General features: G+C 28.9%; 3 protein-coding genes across 5 annotated transcripts; 1 reads left to right on the forward strand and 2 right to left on the reverse strand.

Annotated features, from left to right (window-relative positions):
* LOC126832840 (uncharacterized) lies at positions 1-3,493 on the forward strand. The gene is made up of 3 exons (XM_050563847.1): positions 1-243; positions 2,088-2,226; positions 2,308-3,493. The coding sequence occupies exons 1-3, from the start codon at positions 115-117 to the stop codon at positions 2,640-2,642; spliced, it is 603 nt and encodes a 200-aa protein (XP_050419804.1). The 5' UTR covers positions 1-114; the 3' UTR covers positions 2,643-3,493.
* LOC126832839 (lactase/phlorizin hydrolase-like) lies at positions 2,791-8,149 on the reverse strand. 2 transcript variants are annotated; one of them, XM_050563846.1, is made up of 14 exons: positions 8,011-8,108; positions 7,321-7,470; positions 6,426-6,531; positions 6,273-6,350; positions 5,873-6,195; positions 5,558-5,692; positions 5,347-5,469; positions 5,081-5,267; positions 4,185-4,282; positions 3,970-4,111; positions 3,735-3,886; positions 3,522-3,656; positions 3,288-3,391; positions 2,791-3,225 (listed from the first exon to the last, which is right to left on the reverse strand). In XM_050563846.1, exons 3-14 carry the CDS (start codon positions 6,439-6,441, stop codon positions 3,096-3,098), a joined length of 1,623 nt encoding a protein of 540 aa, XP_050419803.1. In that variant the 5' UTR covers positions 6,442-6,531; positions 7,321-7,470; positions 8,011-8,108; the 3' UTR covers positions 2,791-3,095. The 2 variants fall into 2 exon arrangements, with proteins under 2 accessions (XP_050419803.1, XP_050419802.1); XM_050563845.1 differs by lacking the exon at positions 7,321-7,470 and having other exon boundaries at positions 8,011-8,149.
* Positions 8,150-12,108: 3,959 nt separating this feature from the next.
* Positions 12,109-17,636, reverse strand: LOC126832786 (uncharacterized). Of its 2 annotated transcripts, none has more exons than XM_050563734.1 (9): positions 17,342-17,636; positions 14,625-14,943; positions 14,472-14,559; positions 14,075-14,104; positions 13,858-14,003; positions 13,681-13,792; positions 13,263-13,611; positions 13,050-13,184; positions 12,109-12,982 (listed from the first exon to the last, which is right to left on the reverse strand). In XM_050563734.1, exons 2-9 carry the CDS (start codon positions 14,929-14,931, stop codon positions 12,491-12,493), a joined length of 1,659 nt encoding a protein of 552 aa, XP_050419691.1. In that variant the 5' UTR covers positions 14,932-14,943; positions 17,342-17,636; the 3' UTR covers positions 12,109-12,490. The 2 variants fall into 2 exon arrangements, with proteins under 2 accessions (XP_050419691.1, XP_050419690.1); XM_050563733.1 differs by having other exon boundaries at positions 13,263-13,614; positions 17,342-17,635.
* Positions 17,637-17,948: the final 312 nt, after the last annotated feature.

A 17,948-nucleotide genomic window follows, 5' to 3' on the forward strand; every position in this document is an offset into this window, starting at 1 on the left:
CGTGTAGTCTTTTAAGTGCAGGTCGTTTGATTTCCTAGATTGCTCCAGACGAAAGACCATTTTTATGGTTATATTAAGGTATATAACGATCCTGGCCTGAAAATTAGGACACGCATGGCACTGGCCAGGACAACAATTATTAAAATCCATGAATCCAGGAAGGATGTACTGCTCAGTGCTCGCAAACAATCGGCAGTGGACCGGAATAACAACAGTAACAAACGTCATACCATCAGATGGTTGGTAATTTAAAACATGTTATTTAAGCAACATCCGTATCGAATAGCACGGAAAAAACAAAAAGATACTTACTAAAAAAAATTCGTATGTATTGTATTTTTTTTTTTTTTTATCATATAGTGTGCTATAATGTGTAATAACAACAGCAATTATTAATAATAATAAAAAAAAATTCTTATAATCATTTCGGAAACTTATTTATTTTATGAAAAGCAAACATGTGTCAAACAGAATAAACGGTTTCATTCAACAACAAAAACGTATAATCTAAAACAAGAACTCTTAATTAATGACAGTAAAAATGTACATAACAATCTTAAACTCTTTATTGCTCGTCGAACCCCAGTCCAGTTAAGAACATTCGATTGCTATCATATAAACTGACATAATAAAGGCCAAACATTTCATCGATTACCGCCTGTGACGGAGGATTGTTGCCCATCGTTGCTCCGATTTCGTCGGAACGTTCGTTTGCTTCCACGGGAGTCCGCAAACAACGGTCATTGACAAAGTCCCGCAGTAATTTGTTTGCGCATTTCACCTTGTCTAGGAACCATGTGTGATTGCGCCTAAGACGATTTATCTTGACCGTACCGTCACTATTTATGTATTTTGATTTGACGTACTTCTCACCGTCGTAGTGTGGCAACAGGCCGTCCAAGGCGACAATCACTACTTTCGAGCACACGGTTTCGTTAGCTTCGTAAAAAAAATTCATAACTCTCTTCATTTTTACGAACAGCGTCTTGTTCGCGTCTATTGTCTTCCAAAACCGTTCCATGCAATCCAACATTGTTTCGCCCGAACCCAACTTCGTGCACTGTGTGGCGATTACATCAATGAAGAAACCGCTTATGGATATTACGCTTTCGCCGAAAGCGCAGTTTACTATGGTCGAAGCTTTTAGCAATTTGTCCGTGTAGTTTACCGCGGTAACGATATTGTCGTCTGGCCCCTTCACCAATAGATCCGACACGTCCAGTTCATGGCCATTTTTGTCTTTCAAATTTCTCTTCTCTGCCAGGGACAGTTGTACCAGTAGTTTCCACTTGTCCGCTTTCAAAATTGTGTTTAATCTTGACGCTTTAGGGTCCGCCGCTGACGATGATCCGGGATTTCCGGCCGAGCACATCAGATATGTGCAAACGGAAAACAACGAGTGCACGAACAAAAGTGATTGAATCATATTGTTGATATATATGTATATATGATGAACTATATATTGACTATATAGTTTATAGGTGTTATATTTAGAGTCGTGTATACGGCGCGAGACTTTTTTGGGAAAATTAACTAAACAGATATACTATATACCGTTAGGTGCAATGTTGTTTAAGCAGTTAGAGTCGTACGTGAATATTGAATTTTGTTCACTTTATTTAACTTTGTTACTAAGGTTAGGCCACCTGAGAAAATAGTAATTCTATTCGTACAACGCAAATATAGACGGCAGTTCTAACTTCTACCACAGTCCATAAATAGAAAATTGTACACGTATCATACATTTTATCATTTTTTAGCAATTAGTTCGTTCGGTGACATTTGTTTCGTATTTATTTTTTAATATAATTAAATATATATGATCTGCAAAACAACGATGAAATCAAGTGTCACGATGAAGAATTTCATATTAATTGCGTGTGTAAGTTACAATTTGGTATCTTTATAATGTAAAAAAAGAAATAGAAAAAAATTATTGAGGCGGTAAAGTTAGTGCGAGTCTTTGTACATTGTCTTTGTCTTTTATTTGTTTCCTAAAATTTCCTTCAATTATATCGTTTTATTTTTTAATTAATTTGAAAAAGTACCTACCTACATTTAAATTAATACTACCTTGAATATTCCAGATGTCACAAGTATTTTGTATACCAAAAGCAAATGCCGAAACTGGAAATGAAGAAAAGAAACCATTAACACTCAATGACAAAATCAAAAAGTCTTTAAAAAGTTGCGTTGAAATTCATGAACTTGTTCCTAAAATAAATAGTAGGTACTTTAAAATTAAAATAAACTTAGTTATAAAGATAAGTTAGTTTCTACTCATTAGAAATTTAAATTAATTTTCAGACTCATTTTATGATACCATAATGGGAACAATCATTTCTAGATTACTACCGACATTCAAAGCAGCCGTCGAATTTTATAAAGAAGCGAATAGCGTAGCTGAGTACATGATAAAGCATAATGGAGCAGAGCAATTAATGCGAAAAAAACTAACGAAGCTCGTATGTAAAAGTAACCGAAATTCCGGTAAAACAGACTGTGAAAAATTAATGCATTATTGCTGTGGAGATTTCTGCGTTGAAATATTAGGAAAGTCTAAGTGCACTTCCTTTGAAGATCCAATACTTAAAGAAACAATAAAAAAACAAACCGAACCAGCCCAATCACCAATAACATGAATTATGTATATGTATAAATAAATAATAATATGTAATATGTAAAAAGGAAGCTATACATATAATTACACTTTTTTATTAAAATAATGCAAAATATTACACTAATACAACATAATATTACACACAACTCATAACACTGCACATTAATGTTAATTTATTAATGGAGCAAAATATATATTTTAATTAAAAATAGCACGGTCCGAAATTTTATTAAAAAGTTTCATTTTATAACAGTAATTAAAGAATAAAAAAAAAGTTCTAACAAATGACAGTTATACAGAAACTTTTATATAAGTTCTTATGAAAACTTTTTAACAGATTTATGTGTATTATACAAAATAATAATTATTAATTTAGATTCCCAATAAATATTAATTACAATTTACAATTTTATAGCTGACATCCCTGTAAATAAAAGTACCTATATAAAAATGGTTTACACAAATTCATTTCGTATTATTCAACCTCAGGCGACGGTAATGTTTTTGTTTTGAATAGTTGTTCGAAAAAAGTAAAAATCTTTTCTTTTTTATAGCGAGGTCTCGACTCATCATCAAAATTCACCCCATAGATACCGTATTTAGTTCTAAACAAAATAAAAATTATTATGTTATTTGATAATAAGAACTACATATAAATAAATCTTACTTGTATCCGTCACTCCATTCTAAAGAGTCCATAAAAGACCACACGCAATATCCGAAAACTTTGATTTTTCTTTTTAACGCTTGGTCCACCTCGTTTAAAATATCCTGAGAAGCAGAATATCAATTTAATATTTTAATAAGTATAAATAGACAATAGTAAATATATGTTAACTGTTATGAAATAAAAGCACATAAATAATAATTATACTGTACAGCTTGAAATATATTTATTTACATAATGAAATTGTTTTTTCTCCAAGGATCTGTCCTCGCCTGCGGGTTCAGGAAATCCATTTTCACTTATGAAGATTTTCGGATGATTTAACTTTTCATCGAACCAATTGAGCAAGTTCCTAAAACCTTCTCGTGTCTAAAAAACAAAACCGCAAATGTATATAAATATGCTGAACAATACGTAAGTCGGTGTAAAATATTATTTGTTTAATACATCTTCTGGATCATGAGTGTCTTGGAATCCAAGAATGTCAACTCCAATATCTTTTGTTTTCAATGAGATAGAGCTATCTTCAAAACTTTCTTGAGACATTGGTTTCGCGTACAATGAAAAATAATAATTGAACGCAATAAAATCATAAGCACCTAAAACACAGTCATTTTATTAAAATAACAAATAGATAATAGACTGTACACTGTTACAAGTCACAACTTATATTTGCAGTCACCTTTGAGAATTTCTTTTTCGTTTTCTGTAAACTGAATTATTCGCCATATATTTATTTTTTCCCGTTCATTAGTTTGGATTATTGATTTAACAACTGCGTCCGGGTAGTCACCGGTCAAAAGAGGCTGAATAAATATGCCAACCTACAAATCGTTTTATTTATAAATTAATTCAAGTCAATCAACATCAAGTATTTTTCCATTTCAGGATAATTACAAATGATTGAAATGCAAGTTCAGCGGCTTCTTTGTCTTTTTCATCGTCTGGATCAGCAGGGAAAAACCAAATAGCATCCAAACATAAACTGATTTCACCTAAACCGTATCAACAAGTAGAAATTATCTTCTATCGGGTAGAAATTGCTTTAATTAGGACTTGACAAAAAGGAGGATTTAAAAGAAAAAAATCTCAAAAAAAATTCCTATTTTTCATGTTATGACTTCACTCTTATGTACTAAGGGTTCGGTAGAGGCAATTTTTTGCAATTTGTAATTAGAGCTTAAACTATAGTGTATACTTATTAATACAGTTAAAAGAATTCTTTATTAGTGGTTTAATTTTTTTTTGTACGGCTATCACAGTAAATTCTATAGACAAAATTACAATTGTTTGGCCTAAAAACCCATTTCGAGAGAGTCGCTCTCATTTGGGCTACAGTGCCAAACAGTTTCGCATAAAAACCAAAGTTTTGTCAGCATAAATACACAGAACATTTTGTTGGTTTTTCTCGATAGTATTAATACATTTCATTTTATTAACAAATGAATATTTGTTTTTTTATAATTTTTCTAAGACTCATAAAAAGTCACAGCATTGAAGTTTATACAAACACGGACAATGTTGGAATTTGTATGTTTAGGCCGCAAAAACTGGTGCACAGCGTCCTCTTAACAAGCTATAATTTTGTAAAAAAAAATCGTATCGGTCGGCTCAGATTGAATTGTTTAACAACGGATACTTTTATAACACCAAAAATTAAAATTAAAGTATCCGATAACTCTTCATGAGAAGTCGAGAAAAATCGTGTTCAATTGTTGGAAATAGTATGTATATTATGTATGTATTTTTCTATTTGTATTGTATCTATGTACAAATCAACATGTTTCTCTAACCTTGTTGTTTTTCTCTGTACTTGTCGTTGTACAATTTGTATGCGTAAGCATGAGCGAGCAGCAAATTATGTATAACCATATAATCTGCAATACCGCTGTAGTCATCGCCCAATGCTGGAGCCGATTTGGAACCACCGTAAGCTCCGGCTACCAACCTCGGCTCGTTGATTGTAGACCAATATGTTACCTAAAACACAAACATGTAGGTATTACACCTTATTATTCAGTATTTAGTAAAATGTAATTAACACATTATCAAAACTTACTTTATCACCAAACGTTTGGAACACGAAATTACAATAGTTTGTAAAATATCTAACAATATTTGTGTTTGCCCATCCACCTAGTTTTTGAAGAGCTTCAGGTAGATCCCAATGATAAATAGTCACCTACCAAATCATTATTACTTAGAAAGTCATAACAAATATTTTGTTATAGATTGTAATATTTAGCATATCAAAGAAATAATCAATATACCACAGGTTCGATGTCGTTATCGAGTAGTTTTTGTATTAGGTTTTTGTAATATTCTATTCCCTTCTCATTGGATACTTTATCATCTCCATTTGGTAACAGTCTTGGCCAGCTTAATGAAAACCTATACACCTGAACCTAAATCACAATATACTTTTAACAATAAGTCCTAATGTGCTGCCTATTTTTATTCATTTAAAAATACACTTTTTGTTGTATAAACCATAAAAAAAATACGAATATAAAGTTAACTTTACAAATACATTATAAAACTATTGATTGCATATTTAATAAGTAGAGTTAAATTTTTTCACTTACACCAAGATCCTTCAGAAGTTTAACATCTATGTCTGTTTTATTATATGAATCGCACGCAATCATGCCACCATCCTCTTTGGTGTACGTGGGCGCAGAAACCAACTCATAAGGTGTCTTTTCCTTTTTGAAATATTGAAATCCTTTGAAAACGTCTTCTATTTTAACTAGCTTACGTTTAATTGTATTTAAGATTGGCTGATCGGTTGCCTTTTCGACTCCATACTGAATTTCTTTGAATACAGAATAGTGTGGGCAAACATAGTCATCGTGTTTTACTCTTTGTCCATTATTGAAAAACTCATCCCAAATACTTGGGGTTTTACCTAAAATATAATAAAACAATACAACAACTTTTAATTCGTTAGTTTTTATGAAATATAAAAAATAATGCTCATCGAACCGTCCGCAGCCCACGCTCCTTCGACTTGGTATGCACTGGATCCTGTCCCGAGCAAGAAATCTTCCGGGAATACCACAGCTAAACAATTATAGATAAATTGTTTAATTTTACAGACTGCGATATTTTTGAATACATTAGAAAAAATAATGTTACCTTTATCTGTAGCCATTTCTCTCGTTTTCTTGAAAAATTACCAAACAAATTATTAATTATACATTACAAAAGCAGGAACTAACTCTCACGGTCGTCGGTCACCCGTCTATAAACGAGTAATATAAAGCAAGCGTCAGTATAAAGAGTACATAATTTTATCTTTTGTAATAGATGACGTTACTTATTATGATACAGGATAAAAAATGAAAGAGGCATGGCTTGAGAGTACGTAAAATTAATAAAACACTTAACAGTAAACATACTTATTATGGTCATTAGCACAAACCTGTATACAACAATTGTAATGGTAGTTATAAATTAATATCTAATGTTTAAGCAAAATGAAAATTAAATTTTTTAATTCGGATAACAAAAACGTGCATTAGTGTTTAAATTTGTATAAGTTTAGAAAGGGCCTATTAAGTGTTTTAACTGAACGCCAACGATTTATAATAAGTTAGACTTTGGAGCTTTAAATTTATCTAAAAAATTAAAGACGAAGAACATGCTAAATTGATAGATGTACCAGTGGTAATTGTCAAATAAAACTATGCAGTTGAACTTATATACATTTATTTATAATTTAATAGTTGCGTTTCTACTAGTACTATATTTAGACTTTTTCTACTTTCAACCTAATAAATAATTGCTTTCATTTTCTGATAACAGAAGACCTAACACAACAGTCTAGTGGCTTAATTATTAAAATGTATTGAGACACATCAATATAAATAATTGTTTACAGTTTACATTATACTTATTTTTATTTTTATTTTACTAGAACTATAAAAGGTTTCAATTATTCTGTTTTTAATAAAGTAATGTCAATCTATCACTGTAAGCTAAATTTAACATGTAAGAAAATATTCACATTATTGAATATTAGTATACACACCAATCACCATACATATAGGAATATCATTAAAATCAGTCAGTTTACTATTTGATTTAAAGAAAAATTAATGTTTTGGTTCCGCAAAAAATGAATTATTATGAAATTTAAGTATTGAGATGTCGCTCGTTTTTAGCCATTATCCCATTTTTTCTATAAAATTGAAAAAAAGGTATTCAAAATCGTCGAACTACATTTTTGTGTGTTATACAAAATGATAATTATTGCATTTTTTTCGTGGAATTTGATTTTATATTTTTAATAAATATGGAACTTAAAACGCTTAAAACTGACTAATTACTGAAAGATTTAATGTATTACAAATGACCAAGGGTTGGTACACTATATATTAAATTTATATTTTTAGTAATATATAAACGTTTCAATAGCCAAATAATTGATAAATAGATTAATAATTTAATAAATACAAATTAGTTATTTTTGGTACGAAAATAAAAGTAAAATGTAGTACATAACAATATCAACGAAAAAAACTGTTCCATTAAAAAAAAATAATAATAATAGAAATGTAATAGTGTCACCGCGCTTATTAGTAGTGAATTATTAAATAATATTGTATTATTTTATTTGAAATGTCTTGTAATGTTATGAAAGCGATGTCTACTTTAAAATAAAATATTTCTATCATATTAACCTAATAAAAAAAAATATTAAAAATGCTATAAAAATTACCTTCACAAGATATATAAACTGAGTTGAGATCGATGTCAATACTTAAAAGCATCTGTGAACTGTGGAGATTAAAAACATATTATCCCTATATATATATATATCTAAGGTGCATTTTTTATCTATGATCACCAAAACCTGTTTTACGTAATCACTTTAATAACTACGCAAGAAATATACAATTACATTAGAAAAATGTTGTTGTTCCGATTATAAACGTATGCATAAATATATATATATATATTGGTTGACCCTGAGTCAACTGCACGCTGCAGAGTGCAGATTATTTGAGGGAAAACGTTTGAAAAGTTCAAAAGATCACTTTATTATGCTCGATGTACCTAGTGTGGTAATAACAAAAACAAAATAAAATTGAAAAAAACAGTATTTTTAAACGTGTAGGTATTATTTATCTTTTCTATTTACGATGGTTTTTTTTTATTGGAAATATTTACAAATTGTGTTATTATATACAATAAGAAAAATGGCTATTTTTTTTTTTTCAAAGCTAGACGACTTGAGTGAAGGGGGCGGCCAGTGACACTACTTCAGGGTTTATGATTGTTTCGTTCAAATTTATCCATGTCACTTGTTTTAAGCCAACGTTTCGGACTCTTCGCAGAGTCCATCTTTAGGGCGATGATAGTCACGACTGTTCAGCTGTCGTGGCCTTACGCTGAACAGTCGTGACTATCATAGCCCTTGAAGATGGACTCTTTCGTGATGGAAACGTCGGCTTAAAACCAGTGACATGGATAAACCTGAAAATCATCCGCACGATGAGAATTCTTAGTACGTTCCTAACAAAGCACAAGGAGAGAGCTGTTAAGAAACAATGTTAGTGTAATTAATTAAATATACCTAATTATTATTTTTACTCAAAATTAAAAAAAAAATAGTTTCTTAGACACACAAATTATGTTAGTTTATTATTAGGATTGTTTATTCGTATTATTAAAACAATGATGTAACTGGTTTGTCTACCTAATTTATAAAAAATGAATTACATTTTACTCGTCAAACTAAGCCAAGACATAACGTTGAATAACAAGAAGAAAAATGAGTGAACATTTAAAAATAATAAACTATTTTTAAACAATAATCATTTTAACTATATAATAACTATATATGTATCAGACAGTATACTACCATAAATTGAGCAGTTCCAAAAATAAGACTTGCATAAATTGTAAAATTTTATGTGGTAACATTTTTTTTGAACAACCGGATTCTTATGTGTAATGCGGCCATTTAACTCTAGCTCCTTATTCTACGTCTATTTGTCCATAATCCACATTCATATATCACATACATATACACATCCACATATCTATTTTTCATATTATATCCATCTTTACGGCTTCAATACTATATTTCCTCATAACATGCTCATATACTGATTTCATCTATTTTTTCACAAATTGTTTAAATATAGATAAATGTTTTAATAATTACATGCTAAATTTATAATTATTAAATTATTTGTTATCTTCTCATAATAAAATATACCAGTATTGAAATTTAATATTAAATAAATGTATGATAAACCTTTATTTCTAATCTCCATTATACTCAATTAATTTTAACTACAAGTTAAGATTCATTAAGGCATTGTTGGGATTTCAATTTTCAATTTATTCTGCCTCAAAACTTTAAGTTGTGCTTAAATTCGCTCAACACTAGAGTATGGCATTGTTTTATGAAATCCATCACAATCAGATTTAATATCCATTATTGAGTGTACGAAATATTTTTGTGAGGTAGCTTGTCTATAAGAAAATAGTCCCAATCTTGAAGTTTAAAAGATGCTTGAAACATTGAACCTTCAAACACTAGTTGATCGAAGAAAATAGTTTGATATAACGTATTTATGACCTTAATATTGATAACTATGATCTATTAAGTCAAAATAGATTAGGCGTTCCAAATTTTAACTTAAGAAGTCATTCTTTGATTTCCATTAATCACCATAGCCAAAACAACAGCTACTATAAACCAATAAATGGAATATTAATGACCTGTAATGTCTTGGATGATAAAGTGGATTTTTTTTATCATAATTTTAATTAACATGTTTCAAAATTAAAAGTTATAAATAGTCCAATTGTGTAAAAAAAAAATTATTAAAATATTTTGTTATTATTCTTACATTTATTGATTATTTTTATTCCTAATTGTAAAAACATTTGTTAATTATTGTAAAATGTAATATGTATCAGTTATATTATTATTACTGTACTTTCAGCCTCTTAACAGTAAATAAATAAATTTTAAAAAAGTACTACGATAATTCAATTGAAAGCCAATCGAAAAAACATTACAATTTCCTTAATCCAGAATACACTTTAGATCTAGATCTAAAATTGTTTAGTAGACATATATTTTTAAGTACTTAACTTACTATTTTTAGGTAAAATGAGTAGAGAAATTATATCTGTAATATTGATATAAACTATAATTAATTGAATTGTTATGTTACAATTAAGTATAATTATACTTATATGAATTAATCACAAACAAATTGAAATATTTATGTTTAGCGTATTATACAAATAATTATATTTTATAAAAAAAATACTCCGAAATTTTAAAATAGGCTTTACTTTTTTTGTCTTAAAATCCCTAGAATCATCATCACATTTCATCATAGCACAATTACAAATATTTATTTATTTATAAAAATTAATAAACCGAACGGAAAGCGCTATTTATTAAGGGGCAAAGGATAGGCAAGATTTCATATGTCTACTAATTTCAAGGCGAACACATATTACAATTTTCTAATTATAATACTTTTAAAGTTATTTTTCTTCGAGTTATGACGAGTTTGATAAAAAATTACTTTCGTAGAAGTCATTTTCTGGCGTATCTATTGGACAGATTTCAATTTTTTTTTTTATGCAAAGCTTACTATTTTTTTCATGGGGCTAAAAAGCCGATTTTTGATTTAGCGATTAAAAAAGTAGTTAGATGAATTATAAAAAATCATAATGAAGTAAAAATAAAAATGCTTATAAATAAGTTTTGAAAAATCGGCCTTTAGCCCCCATATAGATGTTAAAAATAATAAATACATTATTAATTAATAATAACACTACACTGTAGAAGCTAATTGGCAAAATAAACCGTACTAATAAGCTTATCAAAAAATAAATGTAATGTATTTTTACAATAATGCAAAGTTGTAATGCACTTTAATCTGCATCAGCAGTAAAATAGGTCAATGGTCAAATTTGTAATGTAATAGTTTAAATTGTATTATTTAATTAGTTTTTTTTTAAAGATTTATTTCAAAGAAACATTAATCTTAACAATTATAAACTAGAAAATTAACTACTAAATAATTTAAAAAGTAGTACAGATTTAACCGACTGTACGACAAGTACATTATTTAATTAGTTCCAGTGGTGTAATGGCTACACTGGAAAATACGCATAACACATTTTAATGTACGCCAAATAAATATCTAAATTTATTAAATTATTTTCAATAAAAATGTTGAGGCAAAGTTCTGTCATAGAAAAATGATAAAAATTATTCATAACATGCGGTTTCTAATAAATTTATATAAAATCACTTACGTTAAAAATGTGTATGGTTAATATAGGTATTATAGTTAAATAATAAACGTTTTAGCTATTAAATTATTTGGTTTTCTATCATTGGATTTATTGGTTTAATTTTTTTTTTGATTATTCAAGTTATTGAGCTTGATATAAATTTATTTATAAGACTTAAAAATATTAGAATATCACTGTTCCTTATTCTTCAACTAGGCATTAGTAGAAAAAAAACAGCATGCAGCTTAAGAAAGAGTAAAACATGAAAACCAGAAAGTAAGGCATGAAGGTGAGTAAGTTCAAGTATTTTGGTACGAAGTGCAGACAAGTAGTGGCTTTAAGAAACACATTGCACAGGATTAAATTCTGACAATACATCATTATTAATAAAACATTTACAATATACTTTAGTTTGAAGTTAAAATACTTCGAAAAAATTCCTTAACTATATACCTCTTGATAAATAGGGTGTAGTGTGTTTTTTAAATGCATATTTAAAGACTAGATATAATATAATATTATAAAATAAATTATTCAGCAATTATTTTCAGTTTTTGCAGCTTACATTTATTTAAGAATAATGACATGAAAATACTTAAAATTGAACCACAGAGAATAAGTTACAGTTAAAATTTGAGTTATAATTTTCTATAATATATTTCACGATGTTGTATTTATGAACTAAGGGGTAATACTGTATCTATTTAAAATGAACAAATAAATAAATATAAATGATTATACTTAATAAATTTTAACGTCTATTGCTTATAATACAATTACCAAAAAAATAAAATTAAAATAACACCAAATGGTAAAATAAAATAAAAAGGTGTGGCACATAATTTAAAATATTTATTTATTTTCAAGATTGTGCTGAATTTATATCAATTTATACAAGAGGTGATCAATGTTATTTTATGTTTTTAATCTTTGACTTCAGGTGATAAGCTAAAGTTGTCTTTATTCTTTAAATTGTTTTTATTTTTATCATTTTCAGAAGAACTAGAACTGGAATTAGATCTACGACTATTTTTCCTTTTTCTGTTATTTTGTTCTCTGTCCTTGGACCGGTTTCTGTTTCCTCCTTGCCCGTGCCTATTATTATACCTATTATCCTGATGGAACCTATTGTTAGCTCTGGGTCCTCCTGTATCCCGACGATAATTATTATCGAACCTGCGTCTCGGTGACCTGCTCCTGGAACGTCTATCATTTTCTCTTTTGTCAATTTTTTTATTGGAATATCTATTTTTTTCATCTCGTTCGTTTTTCTTCTTTGAGTCATAATTACGCTGTCCTATCTTTTTAGAGTCATAAGACGAAATTCCCCTGTCATTTTTTACATTGCGGTCTCTAATTATTTGAAATACGTCTTCAATCTTAGCCATCATATCAATATCTTCTTTATCATTTTCCTACAAATTACAACAATTTGTTTAAAATTAGCTACATTTTAATATTAAAATTACACTACAATAATACCTTAGGGGGAGTACCAGGTGGTGTTTCTCCGCCATTTCCTTTTTCACGCTTTTCTCTTTCTTCGTGTCTTTTTTTCCTGGCCTCTTCACGCCTTTTTATCTCTTCTTCTCTTTCTTTGCGTTCGATTTCTAATTTCTAAATATTAATTTTTATAACATTAACACAAAATCAATTTTTAAAGAATTTTTAATATTACTAAAAGAAAAAACATACTTCAAATTCATTATAAGTAATAATTTTTTTCTGTTCTTGACGCCAATGAGGTGGTGTATAACTTCTAGATCGACTACGAGAAGGAGTTCGAAATCTTAGAGTTCCGCGTCCTTTAACAACTCTCCCAGACTTAGTAACACCTCGAATTCTATTTTTCTTCTTTTGTCTATCATTATAGTCTCGTTGAGGTTTAACAGGGTACATTGATGAAGGACCTCCTCGTGACAAAAATCTGTTAGGTGGCCCAGAAGGTATTTCCTCAGGGTCAATATTTGTGACGGATGCAAGTGGGTGCAATTGACCATCAGATTCTTCGTTTTCACTATTTTCTTCTTTGGTTCGGCTTGATCTGCTAAAAATTAAAATACATTTTTAAGTGTACCAAATAATTTTACATAAAGTTTTAGTAATTTTGTACTTTTTGCCGTCTTTTTTCTTGGATTCTTTTTCCTTTTTCTTTTTTCGTCTATGCTTTTTATCGTTATCAGATTCTGAAGTTGATTCACTGTCAATAGCATGATCTTCCACTTCTAAAATATAAAAATATCATTGAGCTTTAAAAATAATGATCAAATTGTCACTAAAATTAACTTACGTTTAATCTTCGATTTCAATACTAGTTCTCCGCACTTAACTACTTTTGCATCTTGTAAAGGACGTGAATTTTTGTCAACTCCAAGTTCCTCTATCTGCATAACAACTGGCTGACCGGACACAACTCTTCCAAACACCACGTGAACACTAATGAAAAATGTTAATTATATAATAAAACTGAATAGTCGTTTACTATCATCAATCAAGATTGTACTTACCCATCTAAGTGAGGGGTTGGCTGTGTTGTTCTACAACAAACAACATGACATACGACCAAAATTTTATTAGGCTATTCTGATACACTGAGCACCGTCAACATATTTTCATATTATATAAAACCAAAAACTTATTAGACTTTATAAACACTATTCCCTCATACTTTGACTGTACCGTTTTTTTTTTTTTATTATTATTAAACAGAGCTAATATTTATTACCTCTGTTTTAATATTTTAAATAAATGTTTACAAATAAGATCTGTAAGATAATATATATATATCTATAATAAAAATAAAAATATATTGGTAAAAATGTATACCCCAACCTATAATAATAATAAAAACAAGATGGATCTGGATTTCATCAATTGCTGGCAGACTCTTTGTTAACTACTTACATAAAAAACTGTGAACCATTAGTGTCTGGACCCCGATTAGCCATTGACAGCAAAAATGGCTGATCATGTTTTAGATCAAAGTTCTCATCTAAAAAATTATGTACAATAATTATCTAATAAAAACAAATAACCTAATTTTTTTAAAATTTATACCAGGGAATGTTCCTCCAAATATCGATTCTCCTCCAGTTCCGTTTCCAGCCGAAAAATCTCCAGTTTGGACCATAAAAGACTTCACAACACGGTGAAATATGACGCCTTGAAAATGCAATGGTTTACCTGTGTTCTTGCCCAATCCTTTTTCTCCAGTACATAATGCACGAAAGTTTTCACATGTTAACGGGCAAAAATCATCAAATAATTCAAACACAATACGTCCTAAAAGTATGTTATCTACAGCCACATCCATAAAACATCTAGGACGCACATGTGCTTTAACAACATCGGTGTCGACTCCCATTTTAAATTATTTCTGTAAACCAAACAAGTATACTTTATATTAGTCTGTAGGTACTAGTTAGATAACCAAATTGTTATTTTCTGACATGATATAAAACACATAAAATGAGTCAAACATTTACCCAAAAATACTATTTTTAGTTATGATCAAAAATTATTATGTTATAAGTTATGATAATAATACATTTATTTTCTTAACAAAAATGATAATAACTAAAATTCCTATAAGCGGCAAGTGGGATTAAAAACATTTTAAACAGTTTCTCATTTTAGGTTATTTTATAACAGGTAAATTTACTAGATACTCGTTCGTCAATTCACTTGTTGCATCAGGCTACCTCTCTGTAATAGAAGTTAAAATATAATTCAGTATAATAGTTGAATACTTGTACATTCCATTAAGTAAAGTTGACGACCAATCTATTGCTCTTGCTCGTTAGGGTACTCTCTGGCATGTGAAATTGCTGTATGTAATCAACATGGCTAGTAAAGTTGTAGCCTGTAGTGTGTAATGGTAACATAATTTTCCGACGGGCAAGTGAGCAGGTTAACTAGTTTTTATTTCTTTAGTGTAGTTGACACTTGCCAAGATAGTTTTTAACATGCTTAATTGCTCACAAATTCAATCGTCGTTGAGAAGCCAGTAAATACGCTTAGTGTAATGACTAGAGCTTGGATGTTTATGACTATGCATATTTTTTTAGCACAATCAAAATTATACTTAAATATGATACAAATTCGAATCACAATGTCTAGATTTCACATCTAAAAACTTATTTTGCATATTTGAATTTTTTGAACATATATTCGCATATACTGACTATATCTAGATTTAGTAGCATATTTGTAAATATAATATTCAAATTCTTATATTTTAACTATAATATTTTGTTGTTTTACAATTATTTTAATTTGAAATTTTGAAAAAAAAAAAACATTTATTATGAAAACTAAACGTATGAGGTCATACGGCCGACGCGATGGAGATGTAGGCTATATATCGGCACAGTGGTGAAGGCAGACGAGTAGTTTACCTATCATTGTGTGTGTACACAAAACAAACTCACAAAAACATAAATAATATAAAACTTTTAAAAATATAATGCATGTGGGAAATGGTTATCCAGCAAATATTTTCGTCTCTGCAGTTGTGCGAGCGACAGAGGGGCTGCCGTATATAGATCCAAAATAACAAACAGAAGAATTTCAGTTGTTATTGTTAATGTCACATCGCTGATCGCCTACTATGTATATATATATATGTATATGCTATACTTAAATAAATATATATATATATTTATATATAAATCGGTAGAGCAGTAATGTTAAGTATTTTTTAGGGTAAGGGAAGTGTATATAAGTTGTCTGAACAAAAAAATACAGCCAAATCCGCCACTTTTAAGTTTTGTTTACATTTAATATTTAGTTAAATAGTTTGTTTGCAGCAGTCCGCGTAAATGTTGTATACTTGTATTTTATTCAAAAAATCAATTTGAAAAATATTTTTGCAATTTTCGGCTATGCGATCTATTTGATTTTTTTTAGGTAAAAAATGGTTTGACGTAATTGCAAATATTTGAATCGTAAAATACGGAAAAATGCTAAGGAACTCATTGTTTTTGAATACTAAGTGACCACTTTTTATTTGTGTAAAAATTAAAAGAAAACGGGCGGACACGAAAAAGGTTTGACTTTAGAATTTTTAGGTGGGAACACTTGGAATGGAATGCTTTCTATGTAAAATAGTATTTAAGATATTATGCTAGTAAGCTGACTATTTAAAAACAGTTTTTTTGTAAATAACCTACCTATGTAATATTGTAATTTTTAATAATGTGACAGCCAAGTCGGCTACGTAAATACTGTTTTTTATTAATTATAATTACATTTGTAAAATTGTATTTATAATGTTCTAATCAAAAACTGTTTTTTTTTTACATTTTAATAAAAGCATATAATTGCATATTTTGGTATTTTCAAATGCATATTTGAATGAATTTTTGGTCCTTAACATCCGAGCTCTAGTAATGACCTATTACTAGGTATGCAGTAGGTATGTGCCGTTTTAAATTTTGATAAATCAAAGGTTAGCCCTCTCCAAAATAAAATCCTAGCTACACCACTGTATTATACACAACGTAAACTTTATTAAATTTCTGAATTGAGTAAAAAAAGGATTTATGATTTTGAATCGTAAAAACTACAGACAGTGGCTAGATTAGTTTTGCAAAGTAAATAAATAAGCAATTTACACACACAATTCACAACAGTTATTTCGCCAATTATTACAGTAGAAAGATTGTTTTGAATTTTTACTATAAAGTTGCTTACATAATACTTACGAACTATTTTATTAATAATTTCTATTATTATTTTTGATTCAATATACTATACCGTATACAAATACTTACGATAAGCGGTACACAGAACTCAGAAGGCAATTGATTGCCGGCTTTGTGAGTCCTTTCAGAAAAACCGAAATTTGTTTTTAATGAAATGTAAATCAACAATGTTGATGCGTTAATGAAACAATAAGAAAACCATTAAAAGTATTAACAGTTTTTTGTTATGGAAATTTTTCAAATTACCACTCATGAGATCGCTTATAAAACATTCACATTTCATACAGCACACTACTTCATTTATTTACTACTTGTGATTTGTCATTTGTGAAATGTGAATTGTGACTATTATCTTGCGATAAACTAACTGGCAAAATATACCATTAAATATTGGTTATATAGCTGGTATTCTGTGTTGGTAGGCGTATTATACAACGTCCTTGTATCATCATAATAATGATGGCTACTGATAACATGCACGTGCTTCTTAATACATAATATCCCCACTTAACGCCCGTTATAATTCGCATAATTTCATTGGTTACAATATTTTACCGCCAAATTATAAAATATTTTTAATGATCATATTATTATAATAAATTATATATTATAATATGGTAATATTGTTAAGAGTTAAGACTGATTTAAACAACTCAGTGACGTAATTTAGAAAATA

The sequence above is a fragment of the Adelges cooleyi genome, unplaced genomic scaffold, assembly GCF_023614345.1.
Source record: "Adelges cooleyi isolate 19-005CV unplaced genomic scaffold, UGA_ACOO_1.1 ACOO_flye_CR_arks_rails_tigmint_CR_PRNA_167, whole genome shotgun sequence".
Lineage (NCBI taxonomy): Eukaryota > Metazoa > Arthropoda > Insecta > Hemiptera > Adelgidae > Adelges > Adelges cooleyi.